This window comes from Cucurbita moschata, unplaced genomic scaffold (assembly GCF_002738365.1).
Source record: "Cucurbita moschata cultivar Rifu unplaced genomic scaffold, Cmos_1.0 Cmo_Scf00018, whole genome shotgun sequence".
NCBI lineage: Eukaryota > Viridiplantae > Streptophyta > Magnoliopsida > Cucurbitales > Cucurbitaceae > Cucurbita > Cucurbita moschata.
In genome coordinates this window covers 809,724-831,455 of record NW_019268534.1, presented here as the reverse complement: position 1 = coordinate 831,455, position 21,732 = coordinate 809,724, and the positions used below count along the sequence as shown (strand labels likewise).

General features: G+C 36.3%; 4 protein-coding genes across 4 annotated transcripts in view; 2 read left to right on the top strand and 2 right to left on the bottom strand.

The window, feature by feature from the left end:
• The first annotated feature begins 3,698 nt into the window (after positions 1-3,698).
• LOC111456512 (transcription factor bHLH62-like) lies at positions 3,699-6,058 on the top strand. The gene is made up of 7 exons (XM_023098402.1): positions 3,699-4,558; positions 4,666-4,896; positions 4,985-5,050; positions 5,151-5,219; positions 5,309-5,389; positions 5,545-5,751; positions 5,845-6,058. Exons 1-7 carry the CDS (start codon positions 3,857-3,859, stop codon positions 5,965-5,967), a joined length of 1,479 nt encoding a protein of 492 aa, XP_022954170.1. The 5' UTR covers positions 3,699-3,856; the 3' UTR covers positions 5,968-6,058.
• A 4,321-nt stretch (positions 6,059-10,379) lies between these two features.
• LOC111456300 (probable xyloglucan glycosyltransferase 6) lies at positions 10,380-15,369 on the top strand. The gene is made up of 5 exons (XM_023098129.1): positions 10,380-11,746; positions 12,823-13,131; positions 13,754-14,044; positions 14,124-14,237; positions 14,303-15,369. Exons 1-5 carry the CDS (start codon positions 11,012-11,014, stop codon positions 14,936-14,938), a joined length of 2,085 nt encoding a protein of 694 aa, XP_022953897.1. The 5' UTR covers positions 10,380-11,011; the 3' UTR covers positions 14,939-15,369.
• Positions 15,370-15,626: 257 nt separating this feature from the next.
• On the bottom strand, positions 15,627-19,530 carry LOC111456274 (peptidyl-prolyl cis-trans isomerase FKBP62-like). Its single transcript, XM_023098098.1, has 12 exons — positions 19,113-19,530; positions 18,939-19,025; positions 17,816-18,076; positions 17,649-17,723; positions 17,466-17,546; positions 17,191-17,385; positions 17,032-17,124; positions 16,779-16,954; positions 16,564-16,686; positions 16,330-16,476; positions 16,125-16,252; positions 15,627-16,039 (listed from the first exon to the last, which is right to left on the bottom strand). Exons 1-12 carry the CDS (start codon positions 19,291-19,293, stop codon positions 15,937-15,939), a joined length of 1,650 nt encoding a protein of 549 aa, XP_022953866.1. The 5' UTR covers positions 19,294-19,530; the 3' UTR covers positions 15,627-15,936.
• A 681-nt stretch (positions 19,531-20,211) lies between these two features.
• The window catches only part of LOC111456588 (peptidyl-prolyl cis-trans isomerase FKBP15-1-like), a 3,055-nt gene continuing 1,534 nt past the window's right edge, over positions 20,212-21,732 (bottom strand). The window contains exons 5-6 of the mRNA XM_023098528.1: positions 20,962-21,066; positions 20,212-20,601 (exon numbers count right to left, since the gene is read on the bottom strand). Coding sequence (XP_022954296.1) covers positions 20,507-20,601; positions 20,962-21,066 — 200 coding nt within the window. The 3' untranslated portion in view covers positions 20,212-20,506. The remainder of the gene's footprint in view (positions 20,602-20,961; positions 21,067-21,732) is intronic.

The window sequence follows — 21,732 nt, the reverse complement described above, 5'->3', positions numbered from 1 at the left end:
ATCAAAAAAAAAAAAAAAAAAAAAAAAAAAAAGGAAAAAGACAAATTAATATAAGTTTAGCTCATGTAGGGACAAAACCTAGTTTACTTTCACTAACATATAATCCATGATGTTTTTTTGTATATATTAATGTTAGTTGTAATGCATTTGTCTCTTCAATTGTCCTTCCTAAAGTACTTATGTACATGTAATAGCTGTAATTAACGTCTAATAATTGTGTATTAAGTATTAACTACCCATCTAATTATTGCTTAATTTGTAAACGTTTTTACTGTCTTTGACCCGATGTATCAAATTTAAAACGCGTTCATTAGGGAGAGATATACATAAACTTATAAACAGCACACACATTATAACTTAAGATGTAATGACTCGACTTTTCAATATTACGTATGAATAATTTTTTTTTTTTTTTTTTTTGTTAAAAGAAAAGAATCGGACAATACTGAGACCAAATAGAATAGAAGGCGGTGTTTGCAATAAATATAAGTAAGTATTTTAATAATGTAAAGACATGTCAGGATGGCACATTATGTTGGGGTTTGGAATCAATTACTTTTTAAATTTGGCTTTACACATCAAACTTCATATATAATAACCTCTCTCAATCTAAATCACTAATTTTAATATTTATATATATTAATCATAGAAGTCAAATTAGATATTTTTAGTGTAATGTATGAAAGTTAATTAAATGTGAAAAATGTTAATAAAAATATTATGAATGGTAACGTGAGATACCACGTCGATTAGAGAGGAGAACGAAACATTCTTTATAGAGGTGTAGAAACATTTCCTTAAGAGGCGCGTTTTAATGGGTTAAAGTGGACAATACCAAATAGCGGTGGGCTTGGGCCATTATAAATAGTATCAGAGTCAGACATCGGATGGTATGCTAGCGAGAATACTGGACTCCTAAGAGAGGATGAATTGTAAGATCCCATATGGATTGGAGAGAGGAACGAAGAAACAAATTGCATCCATAACATAAATGGAATTAAATACGAAGTGTTTGGTCTAAACTTTGGTACTTTTGGGCACTTTTTCAATGACCCAAAAGCCATGGGTTAATCCAACGGTTGCGCCTTATTTATTTATTTATTAATTTTCTACAAATTCCACGAACATTTTTTAATATTACATTTTTCTTCTGTAAAACAGCAAACATTAAAGTTTAAGGACTGAAATTGCAATTTAACGTATAATTTAATATCGAACGAGTGAGTACATACTAGCCTTTGCACTAACGGAGTAAAAAAACGATCCAAACTCAAGGGCAAAATAGTAATTTAACCTTATGCTTATGGTTCATTATTCAAATATTCAAAGTTACGGGTCAAAAAAGTGAAGTATACATTTATTATTATTATTATTATTATTTGGTTATAACATTTATTATTTATTTATATTTCTTGTATTTATTTCGCTAGCATCGTTCATTCTTTTCATATTTACTAAATAATAATTACGGTCCAACACCCAACAACCCTAGCCCTTTCCCAAATTTAGCTTCCAATTTATATTAAGAGGAAATTGCAAAAATAGCGTAAAATTTATATAAAAAACTCGGGGTGTTCATACGACCACATAATCAGAGACTACCCAATTTAAAATTATAATTATTAATGTAACTCGAGAATACAGTGTTGGGTTGAGTTGTGAATTTATTCGGTCTCTCGAGTCACCAGCCCAATCATTTTAAACTTTTGATTGAGTTTAAAAGACTTTTCCGACTAATCCAATTCAACCCGTGTACACTCTTAATAATAATTCGAGAGTATTTTTGAGATAAAGGGTAAAGGTCGAGATTTGTAAAGAAAAAAATATTTTAAAAAATAAAATTTTGTAATAAACTAATTGAATGGGAAGAAATTTGAGGAGGATGAAAGAACACGTTTGTAAGGCAATAAAGAATTAGAGACAATGGAGCTGTCTTCCTGCAAAGGTCAATGAGAGGGCTAAGGTTGTTGTTTGGTTCCAAATTTGCTGTATTTCAGCTGTCATGTACAAATGCTTTACCCCCCCATGCTTTGAATTTCAACTCGAAAGGTACACTTTAATTTATGTTGGGTGATTTTGTACCTACAACTAGCTACCCTACTCGGGTCGATCTTATACCACAATTTTAATATTTGTAAGAGATTCAGAGCGTTACGTGTATGAGTTGTCATTAGGGTTATGTCAGTTGCGTATATCAAATCTAATCTATTCATCGTCAATCGTGCCATTAACTATGACTTCCTAGAGTGTCACGACTTAATTGTATGCATTGTGTTTAAGGATGAGATCCTAACGAGGACGTTGAGCTTCGAACGGAGGTGGATTGTGAGATCTCACATTGGTAGCAGTGGGCTTGAGCTGTTACATATTAATTCTTTTAAATACTTTATAATTGTCATATCTTTAAGATCATTCTCATTCGGATATGGTTTTGATTTATTCATGTATTCATTTTTTGTTCGGACGTCACGTACCCACCAGCTTCCACTTAGTTCAGGCACTAATGACTTTTGTTAGACATTGATGGATTTGTTGTACTACAGCTTTATGCACTAGAACACGAGCTATGGTGAAAAATGAGTCATCGTCTTGAAAGAAAAAGTTGTCGTCCTTAAACTTTATAAAGGACAAAGTATGGATGTACCTTCGTAAATGGAACCACACTTTATTTTGGGCCAAAGACGGGAAATTCTAATTTAAGCCATCTTTAAGCATCAATGTAGACGTTGTTGGTATAGATAGCGACTTTCAATTCTTTTAAGTTTTTTTCAGTCATTTTATCGTTAGAATCGGTCTCATTTTGATGTGATCTCGGTTCATTTATATACCCCTAATCGAAGTTGCATTTTATAAGGTCAAAACTTTAATTATGAACAACAGTACTAGGAATATATGCATATATATGTAAACATATATAAATTAATTATTTAATAAATTAATCATGGATTATTTTTAATGGGACCCTGTAGCCCCATTCCACCTAGCTGCTCCACTGCCTAGAGATAATAACTACTTTGGGAATATTTGAACATATTAAATATGTTTAATTATTATTATGAATAATAATATTAGAAAATAAATACCCTTTCGTTTATTCGGGCGTCACATGTCCACCAATCTTTGTGTTGGTTCGTCCCCAGGCCACAACGTACTTGAAAAGATAGAGCTTTGATACCATTTATAACACCCATGTCCAAGATTTGGGATCTGGATTCGATACTTATGTGCCCCGACATTCTCCTACAATATGGTCATTACTTGACTATTCCCACGTACCCAACTTCAAGATTTGAAATCTGAATTCAGCACCTGTGTGCCCCGATATTTCCATCCGACATGGTTATGTTAGATGACTATTCCTACAAACCCATGTTCAATATTCGAAATCTAGATTCGATACCTGTGTGTCTCGACATTCTCCTCAGACATGGTTAGTTACTTGACTATTCCCACAAACGACACATGTCCTTTCAGTATACCCAGAATCATGTGATTTTTCAGTTCATTCATATATCTTCATTTCACTCGAACGTGACATGAACCAAAATAGTAAAATCAAAATCTCGGTAAAGATATTGGTGCAATATTTTAATTATATATACAAATTAAGTTTTTTTTTTAATTTATTTATTTAAAAAAAGGTCAAACAAAACAAAATAATCTCCTTTCCCTCTTTTCTTTTCTCTATTTATCTTCTTCTCACTCTCCCAATCCTTCCCCTTCCTCTTCCCCACTTCCCATTCTCTCTCTTTCTTATTGTAAGTTTGCTTTTGATTCACTTTTAGTTTCCTCCAAACCATTAATCCAATTTCCTTAATTGGGTGAACCACAGCTTTCTTCTGCAAATTTGTTGTTAATGGAGAACCAATTCTTCCTCAATGCTACTGGAATCCCTCAATCTCTCATGCATTTTGATTCCAATCCTTCCATGGCGACCTGGCACCACCAGTTTTCGTCGTCCGCCATGGATGTTCCGCCTCAACCTCATCTTCCAGACCTTACTCACTGTTCTTCCTCTCACCAATCGCCACCGGATTGTTTCCTCAATTCGGTTCCTGATCAGAGCTTCCAATTCGATTCGGCTCTGAGTTCGATGGTTTCTTCTCCAGCGGCCTCGAATTCAAACCTAACTAATGAAAGCTTCGTGATCAGACAACTGATCGGGAAATTAGGCGGGAATTCCGAGGGAAGAATCTTGGAATTGAATTCTACTGCCGCATTGACTCCTTCTTCGAGTGTGGCGGAATTTACGTCCGATCCTGGATTGGCAGAACGAGCTGCTAGGTTTTCGTGTTTTGGAAGTAGGAGCTTCAATGACCGTCAATTGACGAACGAATTCGGTAATTACAGATCTCACCTTCCGATTGCTACCGAGAAATTAAGCCGTGTTTCGAGTAGTCCGTCGATCAAAGCCCTCGGATCTGAAACGAATTTGCTAGAACAACACAAGAACAATTCCTCATCGCATGAAGATGAATCGTCTCTCTCGAATCCGGACAAGGCGATTCCGAATTCACGGAAGAGAAAGGCAATTACAAAGGCGAAACTCAAAGAACCGGTAAAATTCCAACTCATATCCCTTAATTCTACATCTGAAATTGCGAAATCACTCCATGAAAATTGAGCTTCGCGTTTTGTTTTTTTTTTTTCCCGCCATTGTTGCAGATAGTTGAAGCTCCCGAAAAGGAAATTCCAAAGAAACTGAAAGCAGTGGAACCAAAGGAAAACGAAAAAGGAAACATGAAAACGGAAGAGGATTCGCAGAAAATCGATGAGAAAACAGCGGAAGAGAAGCAAACAAAGGAGAATTCCAAGCCTCCAGAACCTCCAAAAGATTATATTCATGTCAGAGCAAGAAGAGGGCAAGCAACTGATAGCCATAGCCTTGCTGAAAGAGTGAGTGAACTAATTTCAACAATTCTCATTCCGATTCTGATGATCATACTGATCTCTGTAAATTTCATTTTCTTCTTCTGAATTAAAGGTTAGAAGAGAGAAAATCAGCGAAAGAATGAAACTCCTTCAAGATCTCGTACCAGGTTGCAACAAGGTAGAGCAGCAATTAAGAAACTGAGCCAATTTAGATACCACTTTTTCAGCTCTTCGCCATATTAATCTCATTGCAAACTTTCATTTTTGGTCAATTCAAGGTAACTGGAAAAGCCCTCATGCTGGATGAGATTATCAACTATGTGCAGTCATTACAACACCAAGTTGAGGTAAAAAACTAATAAGAACATAATCAAAACTTCATAAACAGTTTAGGAATGTGGATTTTGTAAGTGAATGATTTTGAATTTGGTTTCAGTTTCTATCCATGAAGTTGGCTTCTGTGAATACAACCACCACCCGGGTGGATTTCAACGTGGATTCTCTGATCTCAAAACAAGTAAAATCATCAGCCCTGCTTTAATTTACTTTGTTACCATAGAACATTTCATTTTAATTCATTACATAATTGAAAACTGTGTAACGAATATGAGTTTAGCTCGTCTCGTTCGGTTTATGCTCGATCTTATTATCGTTTGGTTCGGGTTGCGACAGATGTATGAATCGGGAACCAGTTTAAGACATCCACAAATTTCCCCAATAGAATCCTCAGGTTCAAGGTTCTATGGGCACACAAATCCCTCTCTCCCAACCACTTCTCATTGCTCTGTGGACCCTTTGGACTCTGTTTTACGCCAAAATCTTCCCATTCAACACCCTCCTCCTCTCAACTCATCCTTCCCCCAAAATCACCCCTCTCAGGTAGTTTGTAATTCATAATTCGTTAAGATTAAGATTGTTCTTGCCGCTGAAAACCCGACTAACTCTTTTTACTTTCAAATTTGTGTATGATAGTATCGAAGTTTTGGGGAAGACGAGCTTCAAAGCATGGTTCAAATGGGATTCGTCCAAAACCAGACGCAAAACTTCAACATAGGTAATCATGCAGGGTCAGAGCAAATGAAAATTGAACTATGAATCTCTTCATTCAACACCATACACAAAGGCAAGGCAAGGCAAGGCTGTTGTAAATACAAGAGATTAATTTTCAATCATTCATTTAAAAAAAGAAAATCCCATTTATCCCATTTCTTAGGTCTAATAATTAAGGAGAGACTTTTTTTTTTTTTTAACTTTTAAATGGGTAATCTCTATTCTATATTTTAATATTGTTGTATTTTATTTTATTTTAAAATCTGTAGAATCAAGTTTGTCCATTTGGTGCTAAGTTGTACAGCACCACATTGTAATATATAAAAACCAAAAAAGAAAAAGAAAAAAAAAAAAAAAGAAGGCTAATTTGAGGGATTATTATTTTTTACAATTCTTGTCTTTTTTTTTTAAATTTATGATCCATAGTGTTGGACATTTTGTCCTTTAATGTAAGAAAAAAGAAAATAAATATAATAATAATAATAATAATAATAATAATTAAAAACATGAACTTTAGGAGTAGTAATAATAATGAATAGTGAATAATGAATAATGAATAATGAATAATTAATGTTTGGTTGGGGTAATGTCAAATCAATGCTATTTTATGAAGTAATCAAATAGATTTGATTCTTAACGTTGTAACCAGCTGTCTACAATGCACTCTATACTCTAAAAACAAATTATTATTATTATTATTAAAAGAGAAGTCTAATTTGAATTATTAGAAGATATTGGCTATTGGGTGGGGAATTAATTAATTAATTAAATTATTTACCACCTAATTTTAAATTAAAAAAAAAGGGTATTTAAAAAAAGAAGCATCCAGGTGGGCAGTGGTGAGATTGTGACTAGGCCCAATGAATCAAAAACCCTTTATTATCTAAACTTTTCAAAAAAATTAATTCAGAAAAAAAAAAAAAATTAAAGCACTAGTGGACTTGTAAAAGTTGCTTTTATTATTATTATTTTATATATTACACAATTAAACAAATTTCTGTCTATTTAAATTTTTAAAAAATTTATTAAACATAAAATTAAATTTTAATTTTAATTTAATATTAAGAAACTTATAATTGGAGCGTAGATTATTCGTGGTAATGTATATATATATATAATATATAGTAACGATGAGAGAGAAAATATAATATTGTTGATGTGAGAGTGTAGTCCCCATTACATAATTAAAATTATAATAAGCTCAATCATGTTATAAAGTGTGTAACCCTATACCTACTAACTAATTATTCCTTTTCAATTTTTCAATTTTAACCCACTCCTCCCTCACTCTCTCTCTCTCTCTCTCTTAATTATTATTATATTCAATATTCTCTTCTCCATTTTCCTCTTCATCCATTCCTACCAGACTTTACTTTGTGCGGCTCAATTTCGCTCTATTCGAAGACGATCCTTGTTTCACCGTCAGTAGATGACAAGCACAAGGTTGCACCATTATGATTATTGTCTTTTAAAAAGACGATTAATCAGTAGTAAACACTATAGATAGATAGGAGTCATAGTCATTCTCCTTAGAACACGTTCCATTAAAATTTGTATTCTAACATGATTGATATGAAATTACTTTATATATAAACTTGATTTCATCGGGATATTGGTCGAAATATGCCTCAATTCTCAAATATTGTTTCGAGTTTGATAAGTTACTTAGTGGCAACAAGGAGTATATAGGTGAATGGTCATTATCAAAGTCCTAAAATTCATGTCCTTAATGGAAGCAAAAAGGCTTCAAATCTGCCTCATAACTTAGGCCCTACCATGCACCAATGTTTTTAGGACAATACATAGACTCAAACCAACCCTTCACTTTTTTTTTTTTTTTTCTTTTCCAATATTTATTTAGATTCTAAATAATTAAAAAGTTTTCTTTATATATAAAATTACGTAAGACCCAGTCCCTTATAAGAGCGTGGAAACTTCTCTCTACCAACACGTTTTAAAATCGTGAGGTTGACATAATACGTAACGGGTTAAAGTGGACAATATGTGCTAACAATGAGTTTGGGTTGTTACACAAATGCACGAGAAATTTTGTTTTTTGTTTTCTTTTTCTTTTTCTATTTTGATATGAATTTCTTCAAAATTTTAAAATAGGGAGGGAAGGCCCTGACTTATTAGTCAAACTTGTCTGGGCTCAACACATGATGATTTGATTTTTTTTTTTTGTCGAAGACATAATATCTTAACAAGTCAAGTACGCCGTTTATATAAAATTAATATGAAATTAAAGATAATATGAATATTTTTTAAAAATTGATTATCGACTATAATCTATGATTGAATAAGATGTTAAATTAGTAATTAGGAAGAATAATTTCACACGCTTCAACTCGATTTTGTATTTATTTTTCATCAATCAAATAATACGACATTATAATGTTTAACCCATCAATCCTAATCATAATTTATGAGAGATACAATCTTTTTAAATAAAATTAAATAAAAAATTATCAAATTATGTCCACGTGTATGTGAAATTGCTATTTCTATTATCATTATTTACCACACATAATAATTATAAAGCTTTTTCTTTTAAAAAAAAATATATAATGCTCAATTCCCCCAACCCAGAATATATCAATATTTTTATTATATCATAAAAAAAAATTAAAATATTAACAATATTATTATTATTATTATTATTATTACTCGAGTATAATCATCATCAACGTTTTATCGATATTTCTATTTTTAAAAAAATTTTAGATATGACATTTAAATTTTAATGTGGAAAGATAATAATTTTTTTGAGTTGAATTACAAATTTAGTAATGAACTTGTAAGGATATCTATTTGGTCCTAATTTTTTAAAAAATGTTTAATATATTCTTTCGGGATCGATCGGATATAAAAATATAAATCTTTAATTCTCATTCAACATAAAATTTAATACTATATTCAACAAATAGATGAATATTAGTGTAAATTTGAAATTTTTTTAATTTCAGGTTTAATAATAATTAAATTTAAAATAAATTTTAATATTTTTAAATTTATATTTAATAGATTTATATTTGTGAAAATTTTAAAATTAAAATTAAAGTTTTAGAATTAAAATGGTAATAATAATTAAAAAAAAAAGCAATTATTTTGAGTATATGGAATAATCCATCGTGAAAAACGCGTCCGGCGCGTCAGCCGTGAAATAATCCAAATTATTCTAAATCTCTTATATTATTTATTTATTTATTTCATAAAATCTTAGAGGAAAATGACCTTATTCTCCTTTTCTTCTCAAGTCTTTTTCACTCACAGCTGGTGGTAATATTATTGACTTCATTATGTCTTTTTACTATTTAAAATTAAATTAAAAAATGTAGGGTATAATAGTAAATTCTCCCTCTTTTTTTATATATTAATAAACTATTATTTTGAACTGGTAAAAGTGTGGGCCTAACGGATCCAAAGGCCTATTCTTCTATCGGCCCATTAATGGGATTTCCTTGGGCCTAAGGATCCAAAGCCCCATTCTCTCCGAAATAATAAATTATTTCAAATAATATTTCTCAGCAAGTGTCCATAAACCAAAAACCGAACCGGATAAGTTCAAATTCAGAAAAATGAACCTAAACCAACTCGAAAAGCTAGTCCAACCAACCCAACCTGGTCCGGGTTGTCGGGTTGAATGTACACCCCTGTTTCTTAGTAGCATTTTCGTCGTTAAACCTAAGTCTCTCCCATATTGCGTATAACATTAAATTGTAAATACTAAAATTATTATTGATCAACTTTTCTCGTTTTCCAACTTCTACTATGACCTCAATAGCTTCTGATCCCTTATATAAACTTGTAGATTTACTCGAGAAGAATCTAATGGGTCAAACTCAAGTAAATACACCAACAAAATGGAGGATCAACTAGAGAAGCTTACAAGTTCAAATCTATACCCACACTTGACGGGACGTTCTCTCCTTATATCAACTCTGATAGCTCCCGATGTCTTCCCCAAGCGAATTTCTTCAAGCCAACACGTTCAATCACACCTTGGCCCTATCCACAACAGACATTGAAGAGGAAATCGCAAAGAATTGACCTCTCGTCCACCCGTCTTCGCCATCGTCTCCAACCATACTCTACAAGAAAAATTTTTGAGAAAGTTCCGTGGAGTTCATAATTGCAATAAAGGAGGAGAAGTAGTGGGGCGCGTCAATTGTCACGGACTATCACCACCACCATCGTTGCAGCCTTCCACCGCTGCCTTACTACTATGATCATCCTTACCAATCATTCATTTATAATAGCTAGAAATTTAGGAAGCGTTGAAAAAGATGTAACAATTTGCTTATACAAGTCAATGAGCTGTTTATAAGAAATGGATCATGAAGACTGAAGTAAAAATTGGAAGTTTTCAAAAATGAGTATGCAAAGTACAACAAAATGGTAATAATCTGAGACAGAAAAGACAAGTGCCATGCTCATGTAATGGCAAATTGGAAAGAAAAATGGAAGCGTGGAGAATTGGAGCGCAGACAAAGCAATAGATTACTCTATCCAACGCATACAGTGGCGCAAAGCAGCGCGTGAAGGCTCGCGTAAGGTCCATTTTCAGAATCTCGCATTCGCACATGGCCTGCCTGCCTGCCTTCTTCACTCCTACATTCATTCATCAAATTCTGCATCTAAGTTTTTACATTTCACTTTCCCATTAGGAAAAAACCATCAAAAACACCAACTGTAAAGGAACAAGGGGAAGAAATACCGTGTGTTTATCTGCTATTTCCAGCGCAGCTTCCATTTCTGTCTCATCTACTCAAGTTTCTTCCATTTTTGTTTCTGGGTTTTGCTTGGTATGATGAATTATTGATTCCCATTGATCGAAAAGGAGATTTAGAGATCTGGGTCTTGCGATTTTGTTAGGGTTTTTTTCTGGGTTTTGCTTGGCAAGATGAATTACTGATTCCCTTTGATCGAAGAGGAGATTTAGAGATCTGGGTCTTGTGATTTTGTTAGTTTTCTTTTCTGGGTTTTGCTTGGCATGATGAACTACTGATTCCCATTGATTGAAGAAGAGAATTAGAGATCTGGGTCTTGTGATTTTGTTGGTTTTTCTTCTTGATTTCTGGGTTTCTGAATGTCTCGAACTCCGAATTATGAGTTCCAAGAATGGTGGAACAAGCAAAGAGACAGGAACCATGACGAACTCTTGCTGGAAAAGTCCGACAACTTATCGACTTCGCCTGCATTTCTCTCCGTTGAGATCCGGAGTTCTGGGAGCCCTGGAGATCGGATGGCCGATAAGGACCGAGCGAGGACCAGGAGTGCCCGCCAGATTTCGTGGGTTTGGCTGTTGAAATTCCAGCAGATTGCTGGTTCATTGGCTTCAATCACGAATGGTATCGTTTGTCTAGTCCGCACTGCCAATCGTCGGATTTCATCGCCCGATTCACCAGCTGATTCAGCCACGTCTCGGCTCTACAGGATTATCAAAGTGTTCTTGATTGTAGTGCTTCTATTGCTCGTTTTTGAGCTTGTGGCGTACTTCAATGGCTGGCATTTCAGCCCCCCTTCTGTGAGTTCTGCTTCTGCGGAGGTGCTTGGATTCATAGGGTTTCTCTATGCTAATTGGCTTCAGATTCGGGGAAATTACCTGTCTCCATCGCTGCAATGCTTGATCAATCTCTGCATTGTATTGTTCCTGATCCAGTCAGTGGATCGTTTGCTTCTAATGCTGGGGTGTTTTTGGATCAAGTTCAGGCGATTGAAGCCCGTTGCGGCGTTCGAGTACTCTTCCACGGGCGAAAACGCTGCTAGTCCTGAGGATTATCCAATGGTATTGGTGCAGATTCCCATGTGCAACGAGAGGGAGGTAAGAAGATGTAGGTGTTCCTTCACCCCTCTTTAACTCCATTCTCTATGTTATTGTTGCATGTGTTGTTCATATCTGATAATGTAGGTTGTAGATTTGTGATAGTTCATGGCTGTTGTTAAGAAATTTAGTTTTTTAGGAGTGATTTTATGAATCATTCAATTAGTGCTGAGCAGTTTTTGAATGATACTTCCGTTATTTCCTCTCAAATTTGGAATAGTTACGTCTGTCCACAAGGTTCTTAAATATACTATTTAACAATGAGGACGTTGAAAAGTGGTACTCATTACTCGGTGTCCTCTACTCTCCCTATAACGCCCAAGTCCACCGCTAGATATTTTCCTCTTTGGGCTTTCCCTTCCGGGTTTCCACTCAAGGTTTTAAAATGCGTCTGTGAGTGAAAGGTTTCTACACCCTTATAAAAAATGTTTCGTTCTCCTTCCCAACCGATGTGGGATCTCACAATCCACCTTCCTTCGGGACCCAGCGTCCTCACTGGCACTCGTTCCCTTCTCCAATCGATGTGGAACCCCCCAATCCACCCCCCTTCAGGGCCTAACGTCCTTGTTGGCACACCCCTCGTGTCCACCCGATGGGGCTCAACCTCCTCACTGGCACATTGCCTGGTGTCTGGCTTCTGATACCATTTGTAACGGCCCAAACCCACTGCTAGCAGATATTATCCTCTTTGGGCTTTCCCTTTCGGGCTTCCCCTCAAGGTTTTAATACGCGTTTGCTAGGAAGAGGTTTCCACACCCTTATAAAGAATGTTTCGTTCTCTTCCCCAATCGACGTGGGATCTCATATGGATAGCTGGGTGAGTAACTAGTCTTCGTCACGTTTAATGAATTGTGAGCTGTATTGAATAGAAGGGGTTTTCAGGATGTTTCTTAAAAGGCCAATGATGTTTTTGTTATTTCCATTGGCATTCTAATCTGTAAGTCTTGTTGCTTTGATATCTGTTGTAAGTCTTGTTGCTTTGATATCTGTTGTAAGTCTTGTTGCTTTGATATCTGTTGTAAGTCTTGTTGCTTTGATATCTGTTTCATACTTACGCTGACTGGTGGATGGGACAGGTTTATCAACAATCTATTGCAGCTGTTTGTATTCAGGACTGGCCAAAGGATAAAATGCTCATACAGGTTTTAGATGATTCTGATGAGCTAGATGTTCAACAGCTTATCAAGGCTGAAGTACAAAAATGGCAACAGAGAGGTGTCCGGATATTGTATAGACACCGCCTCATACGTACGGGCTACAAGGCAGGGAATCTCAAATCTGCCATGGGGTGCGATTACGTTAAAGATTACGAGTTCGTGGCCATCTTTGATGCAGATTTTCAGCCTGGACCAGACTTTTTAAAGAAAACTATTCCACATTTTAAGGTAATTGAATTGATTATCCTTCTAAGCTGCAAGATGGGTATTGAGAGATGCAATAGCCCAAGCCCACTGCTAGTCAATGTTGTCCTTTTCGAGTTTTCCCTTTCGGACTTCTCCAAAAGGTTTTAAACGCGTCTACTAGGGAGAGATTTCCACACCATAAAAATGCTTCGTCCAATGTCTAGCTCTGGTACCATTTGTAATAGCCCAAACCCACCGTTAGCAGATATTGTTCTCTTTGGACTTTCCCTTTCGAGCTTCCCCTCAAGGTTTTTAAAATGCTTCTGCTAGGGAGAGGTTTCCACACCCTTATAAAGAATGTTTCGTTTTCCTCCCCAACCGATGTGAGATCCCACATTCCTTTTAAGTGTGTAGAAACATCTCTCTTTAGTAGACGCATATTAAAACTGTGAGGTTGACGGCGGTATGTAACGGGCCAAAGTGGACAATATCTACTAGCGGTGGGTTTGGGCTGTTACAAGAGAATTCTCGGAATTGTTAATAAATTTCTACATGTCATTTGCGTTAAGCTATTATATATACATATATATATTATACAATATTTTTCATAAGTTTAGGAGAGGCCTCTGATACAACAATAAAACGTCTACATTTTATCCATTAGGGGAATGATGAACTTGCATTGGTCCAAACAAGGTGGTCGTTCGTGAACAAGGACGAAAACTTGCTCACGAGATTGCAGAACATAAATCTATCCTTCCATTTCGAGGTCGAGCAGCAAGTTAATGGCATGTTCATCAATTTTTTTGGTTTCAATGGAACTGCTGGAGTCTGGAGAATTAAAGCTCTGGAAGAATGCGGGGGCTGGTTAGAAAGAACAACGGTCGAGGACATGGATATTGCAGTCCGTGCTCATCTTTGTGGCTGGAAATTCATATATCTAAATGATGTGAAGGTGTGCGATTTCTTGTATGCATTCGAACTTCATCGCAAAGTTTTCGGTGACGATATTTTCTAACCGTTAAAATTTTCAGTGCCTTTGTGAACTTCCAGAATCATACGAAGCGTACAAGAAACAACAGCACCGGTGGCATTCGGGCCCGATGCAGCTATTTCGTTTGTGCTTCTTTGATGTACTCAAATCAAAGGTATGGAACTTCAAATGCTTAGTTTGATGCTTGCTACTTGCTAACACTGGTTTTTCATGTTCCAGGTGAGTTGGAAGAAGAAAGCTAATTTGATCTTTCTGTTCTTCCTCTTGCGAAAGCTCATCCTTCCCTTCTATTCCTTTACCTTATTCTGCATAATTCTCCCCCTCTCCATGTTCCTTCCAGAAGCTCATCTTCCAGCTTGGGTTGTTTGCTATGTGCCCGGAATCATGTCCATCTTAAATATTCTTCCTGCACCGCGTTCGTTTCCGTTCTTAGTCCCCTATCTTCTATTCGAAAACACTATGTCCGTTACCAAATTCAATGCCATGATATCGGGGTTGTTCCGCTTTGGAAGTTCGTACGAATGGATAGTAACAAAGAAACTAGGAAGATCATCTGAAAACAATCTTGTTGCTTTGGAAAAGGAACTAGAACCTCTAGTTGAGGGTACGAGTCTTCATCGATCTTCCTCGGAATCAGGTCTGCAGGAATTGACCAAGCTCGAGATATCGAAAAAAGTAGGGAAAAACAAACGAAATCGTCTGTACAGGAAGGAATTGGCTCTTGCAGTCATTTTGTTGACTGCCTCAGTGAGAAGTCTGTTGTCTGCTCAAGGAATTCACTTCTACTTCCTATTGTTTCAGGGTATCTCTTTTCTAGTAGTGGGTCTTGATTTAATTGGAGAGCAGGTCAGTTAAATTTTTGTTGTTAAGATTTTGGACTTAGTTCATGCAGATAGGTTACTCACAGGTCATGTGTGACCTACGCAGAACCATAGTAGTTCAGTTAGTGTTCTTAAGCTCGTTTGCTCTCGATTGAAACTGTTGATCACTTCTTGTTCGTGTATTTGAGATCGGCGTCGTAGTCTTGATCGGTTCAAGTCGAGCAAATGATGTGAGATGGTTAAGTTATAGAGGGGAAAAAAAAGGAGCATGAAACTGTGGGGAAAGATTGTGATAAAATAGAACATTGTATACATGCAGGTGTCAGGAACAGGATGTTCCGAGGTTAGAGGAACCTGTATTCTTTATTTTTGTCAAACTCATGATTTCTGTACCATGAACTTATAATTTCATTGCATGTGTTGAAATTCATTGATGTTGTGAAACTTGAGTTCTTTTTTAGTCAACCAAGTTTGTTGCTTCCCCTACTTATTAGTAGTGTTTTTAAGGGCATCTATTTGTTTATTTTCCATGTCCGGAGAAAACAAGAAAACTATCTTTATCTTTGTCTCCATCCCCGGGTCGGAGAATATAATCTCCATCTCTACCCCATTTAGAGAACTGAAAAAAATCTCTTTTTACCCTATCTCGAGTTTTCACACGGTTTCAAATAGACATCGGAACATGTTTTTGGAACATGTTTGAATGCTTTGGCTGACTACCATTTGCAAATGCTCTAATAGAAATGGCATTAAAATCTGAGTCTTACAAGAGAGATTGAGTTGGACAACTTCATTATAATAAAAATGGTTAAAATCTCACTCTGAAACCACAAGGAACCATCCCACTGTTTTTAGTTCAAAACTCTAAAACTTCAAACCTCAAGTTAAAACTACTGTGAGTTAAGTGGAAAACCACTCGACTTTCCTTCGAACCGAACCGAATATTGAACTCACAGGCTGACCACTGGCCGTTGCCTCGTGTATGGAATGCAGGCACGGCTTCTTCTGGTTCCTCCTTGGATTAGACTGATTCTAATTCTTCATTTTGGCAAACATGTTGCCGTAGAACTTGGCATCCTTTTTGTTGTATTCCTTCACCTTCTCCTTCAGTGTTTTGTACTCCAATTTCACATCCCTGATACCATCACCATGAATGACTTGACAAGAATCTACAAGCAACAGAGTGTTCAAGCATTGCAGAGAAGGAGGACGGTACATACCTGTTATTCGGATCGATATCGAGAGCCTTCTTGATGTCAAATTCAGCCAAATCGAAATCCGCTAGTTCGATATACGCTTGAGCCCTTCTATAGAGAGCCTTAACATTTGAACTCTCAAGTTCCAGCACCTGCAGCCATTTGAGAGAAGGTTACTTACACCAATAGTTTCTACAAGAATTTGTTTAGAAGATATGCCTTGGATCACCTTGGTACACAATTTCTCTGCCTCGTTGTATTGCTTTAGCTTCAATTTACAAGCTGCATTGTTCAAATTGCATGCAACTTTCAACGCCTTCGCCTGCTTTTTCTCGTCTTCGCTAAACGAAGAATCGTATTCGATGAACTTCACCGCCTGCCCGAAAGAACAACGCGGTAAACAAGTCGACATAAGTCTATATTCCATTCATAAACTCACATTGCAAGTAGAATAGTTACTCACCTTCTCATATCTCTTTGAAGCTCTAGCAAATTTTCCTGACTTGAACAACACATTTCCTTCTTCCTTCTTTTTACCAGCAGCTTCAACCTTTTCCTGGTTATTCATATCCCATGATTCCTTCTCCTGACGAAACGAGTATAATTATGAGATCGTTATAAGACATGAAAAATGGATGTGAAAGCTGAGTACCCGTGTTTGCACAACGACGTACAAACCTTGTCAAAAGCCACCAGCTCGACCTCATAATACACAGTTGAGTTTGGAGGAACTACAGCTAGTTCCTGTAGTGACTCGGACGATCCAAAAGCATACTCTTGTGCTATTGTCACCAGGGCTATCTCTCCTTTCTTCATTGTCGCCACGGCTTTGTCGAGGCCATCGATCACTTGTTCTAGATTACAAGTCGTAAAAAAGTCCAGTGAGAGGGCATCAAATAAAACAGAATATGATATCATTGCATACACGTACCCTCGTCTGTTTTAAACTCGAATGGCTCTTCACCATCATCATATCCCTTCCTCAAAAATACCTTGCCATCTCCCAACTTCCCAGTCAATTTTACTGCAATTCAGTTCTTGAGTTAGCATTCGGAGCATACATATCAACTTGGGTTTACTAGAAACTAACCTTTCACAATGGCTCCATCATTTGGCTTCTCATACCCTTCTCCTTCTTTTAGAATTTTCTTGATAACCTTTTTGTCAGGGGTAACTTCTGAAACAGTCTTCCAAGATACCAACTCTAAAGTAATATCGAGCGATGCATTCGGTGGAACTGCACGTTCGTTACTCAAGGCTGGTTTACCTTTCTCCCCAAACCCATCTATAACAACAAAAAGAAGAATGTAAGAGAAAGTTTTGAATGAATCTAGACTTGGGGAGCAGCATCTGTTGAGGACTTACATTGTGGCTTCACCGTGAGGAGCGCCTTTTCGCCTATCTTCAGGGTTTTTACAGCCCTCGCAACGGCAGGACAAAAGTAACCTGTTTTGAGGTACACTTTACTTGAGATTCACTGACAAGAACATCTTTGTCCTAATCAAAGTCAACATATTTACTCAATCAAAGTCAAAGGAGCAGAATTACCATCCCCAACGGTAAATTCCACTCCATCAGCTTTGGCAACAAGAGTTCCATCTTCTAGCTTAGCTTCAAAATTAACTGCAGTAACATGACATGAAAAGAACAGCTATAAGACAAGAACAATTGCATGATAAATGACATGCACAGAAAAAGTTAACTTATGTGCCCACCTAGCACTTCATCAAGGTCCTTCGGATTATCCCATTTGTTCCCTTCAGTTAGGATCTTCTTGAATATTCCTCCGTCCTTGCATATGTCCTTAACGCTTGTCCAAGATAGTAACTCGACGTCGAACTGCAATGTCGCACTAGGAGGGATGGTAGGTGGGGAGCCAGATTCACCATATGCCAGTTCAGGAGGAATGGTGAAAAGAGCTTTTTCACTTTTCTTCATTGTTTTAATACCCAGATCCCATCCTTTGATCACTTGTCCTGCACAATAGAGAAAAGAAAAAGGAAGTTAAGATGACATGAACGAGCATTCAAGAACGAAAGCGCCTGAGCCATGAGCCAGAAACCAAGAGAACTACTGTGACAGCCCAAGTCTCCAAGTTGTTTGGGCTTTCCCTCAAGGTTTTTATAACGCATCTGTTAGAAAAAGGTTTTCACACCCTTATAAAGAAGGCTTCATTATCCTCCCCAACCGATGTGGGATCTCACAATTCACCCCCCTTCGAGGCCCAGCATCCTCACTTGCACTCATTCCCTTCTCCAATCAATGTAGAACCACCAAATCCACTCCCCTTCAGGACCCAACATCCTTGTTGGCACACCGTCTCGTGTCCACCCCCTTTGGGACTCAACCTCCTCGATGGCACATCGCCCGGTGTCTGGCTCTGATACCATTTGTAACAGCCCACCACTAGCAAACATTGTCTTATTTGGATTTTCCCTCAAGATTTTTAAAACGCGTCTATTAGAGAGAGGTTTCCACACCGTTATAAAGAATGTTTCGTTCTCCTCCCCAACCGATGTAGGATCTCACAACTACCAAAATCAGGCATGCTAGTAGTGAATGCCCTCAAAGAAAAATGAAAGAAAGAAAATAGATTCCCATCCTAATGGGCAAAATAATCAAGTACTCATTATTGACACAACCCTTACACATGCCGCCCGTTGTTTATAAACCATTCTAGGGCATCTAAAATTTCATCTCACAGAAATTAACTCCATTATACCACACAGGAAAATAAGCAACATACAATCAGCCAGAAGCAATGTAGTTGAATTCCCATTAAAATTGGCCAAATGCTAAGAAATAAAAGAAACATTGAACCAATAAAATTCGCCTAACCTTGACCAAGAGTGAACTTGAACGGGGTGCCACGATCGCGGCTCGAATCAAACTGAGTCCCATCCAGCAAAGTCCCAGTATAGTGAACTACATTAAGAACAGAAAGAACAACAACCCAAAAACTCAGAATCGAAAAATAGAAAGATCAGTAGCAGGTTATAGTGGGTGACGTACCTTCAACCTCGTCGCCATTTTCAGGAGTGACCCATCCTTCACCTTCCTTCAAAAGCTTCTTCTTCAACCCTTGATTTCCAATTTCCTTCTCCTCCCCAACCTTAAGCGCAGCGGGTTCATCAGGAAGATCGAAGTCGTCGTTCATGTCAGGCGCAGCAGGGATATCAAAATCCTCATCCATGTGGGGTAAAATGAGAACAGAGAACCAACGAAAAGATCAAAGGATTCGAAATAAGGAGCAAAGGTAGGTCTGAGCTCAGATGAGTGAGATAACGGAAGGAGGAGGCTGGAGAATGAGGGGTTATAGGGAAGAAAAAGTGGGGTTCTAGAAACTTCTACGAAGACAGGAAACGAGGGTTTTTAGAGAGTTTCAAGACTGAATGAACTGTGATTATTATTCTAAAGGAAGCTCCACGAATGGTGAGGATGGTTCTAGACACAGAGAGAGATTAAAGAAAAAATCAAAACATTCAATATAAGGTTAAAATTGTATTTTTTGTTGCACTTTTTTGTAACATTTTTGTTTTGTTGTTTTTTTTTTTTTCTTTTAATGGAATATTTTAAGTTAAATTATAGACTTTATCTTTTGACTTCAAAACTGCTCTATTTTAGAATTAAATTCTATTTTTGTTGCACTTTTGTATCATTTTTTTTTTGTTTTTTTTAATATTTTAGGATAAACTTAAGTCCCAATAAAATGATCTAATGATCTAATAAATATAAATATAAATTTTATGTTTAATAGATTCGTTGATTTAAAACAATATAAAATAATTTTAGTTTCTGATTATTATTATTAATAAATAATATTTCTCAATTGAGTTGGTTTAATCATCCTTCAAGTATTTGAAGTTATTCTGATATACTAAAATATTAAGATCATTAAATGTCAAATTTAGATTCTACGAAAATATTAAGATCATTAAATGTCAAATTTAGATTCCAATAAATGTCAAATTTAGATTCCAAATCTAAATCTAAGAGCAGAAATCCAACACTCTGAATTCAGCATTCAACGACCTTCTAAGAATTTCAAGATCTCTTTACGCTTGAAATTTAAAACTAATGAAAGTACCCAAGAATTGTTAAGATTTCAACAGCATTTTAAACTTAAAATGATTCATTCTAATCAGAGAACATAGATAAGAGTTTAATGTTTTAAAGGCATCTAAATCAATAAAACATAAAAACTAGCATCAAAGAAGTCTAAACTAGAGGGTATCTCATGGAGCAAATCCTCCGTCCTCTAGAAAAGTACCTAAAAGTTGAGATCTGGGGTTATACCAGGAAGAACAAGGAAAAAGGTGGAGAAGAACAAGCAAGAAGATGGAAGATATCGAACTTGGAGAAACCAAAGGGGCTCGCTAGCCAGTGGTAGAATAGTTGCTTTAGACTTATAGTTCTCTGTCATCATCATCTGAGTTTCCACCACTTGATGGCTTCCCATTAACAGCCACAAGCTCAGTGTCAAATATAAGTGTTGCACCACCTGTAAGTAAATTCACATCATTCAGAAAAAGAAAAAGATTCTAACGACATCCTCGACCTCGTGTCAGAGCAGGGCATGTGCCTAAACCAGTTAAACATTTCTAGTGGAACCTTATGTTATTTCAAAGTACCTACAATGAGTCAGCTTCTCATTAATATTGAACTCGATAACAAATGTCGAGGATTGAATGGACGTGTTTATAAAACCCAATGGACTATAAAACGAAGCATACATAGGGACCAAGAAGTGAAAATGACATAATATAAGGATCAGATTTGAAACTTGAGCAATATTTCTATACAAACAGAAGAAACCCATTAACTTCTATCTTCTTAAATAGGCTTATATTGAATGAAATACCTGGTATGGTTGGTGGAGAGCCTTGCGGTCCATACCCCAACTTTGCAGGAATTTTCAGTTTCCGTTTCTCACCAACGCACATTCCCAATAACCCTTGGTCCCATCCTGAAAACAAAAGAATTTTCAACTCACAATAACTTCCATGCACGATATCAGAATAGGTATGAACAGATCTTTACTAATGGCCTTATTCATATACATTATATTGAATCTTCTGTGCCTAATCATAACATTTGTGGATTTGGGAACACAGTTCAAAGATAAATAACAACGTTGGACAAGTGAAGGAAAAAAAGTTCTGGGAAAACGAGGGAGTGTACTCTACCCTGCATTTGTACTGGGAAGTGAATTATAAGGAGGAGCTCTCATGTTCTTCTCATTTGTACTGATAGCTTTTAACTAAAGCATAACCTACTTAAAATCTATAATTGTAATAGCTCAAGTCTACTGATAGCAAATATGGTAGTTTTTGAGTTTTTCCTTCTGAGCTTCCCTTCAAAGTTTTAAAATACGTCTACTAGGAAGAGGTTTGAATACCCTCGTAAAGAATGTTTCGTTCCCCTCTCCAACTGATGTGGGATCTTACAATCATAATACATAGAATCATTTCTCGACAACAGCTGAGCTCAAACCCAATTGGAACAACATGGAGTCCAGGACAATGGAGAACAAGGAACATTCAAAATAGAAAGAACTTCAACAAAAAAAAAAAAAAAAAAAAAAAAAAAAAAAAAAAAAAAAAAAAAAAAAAAAAAAAAAAAAAAAAAAAAA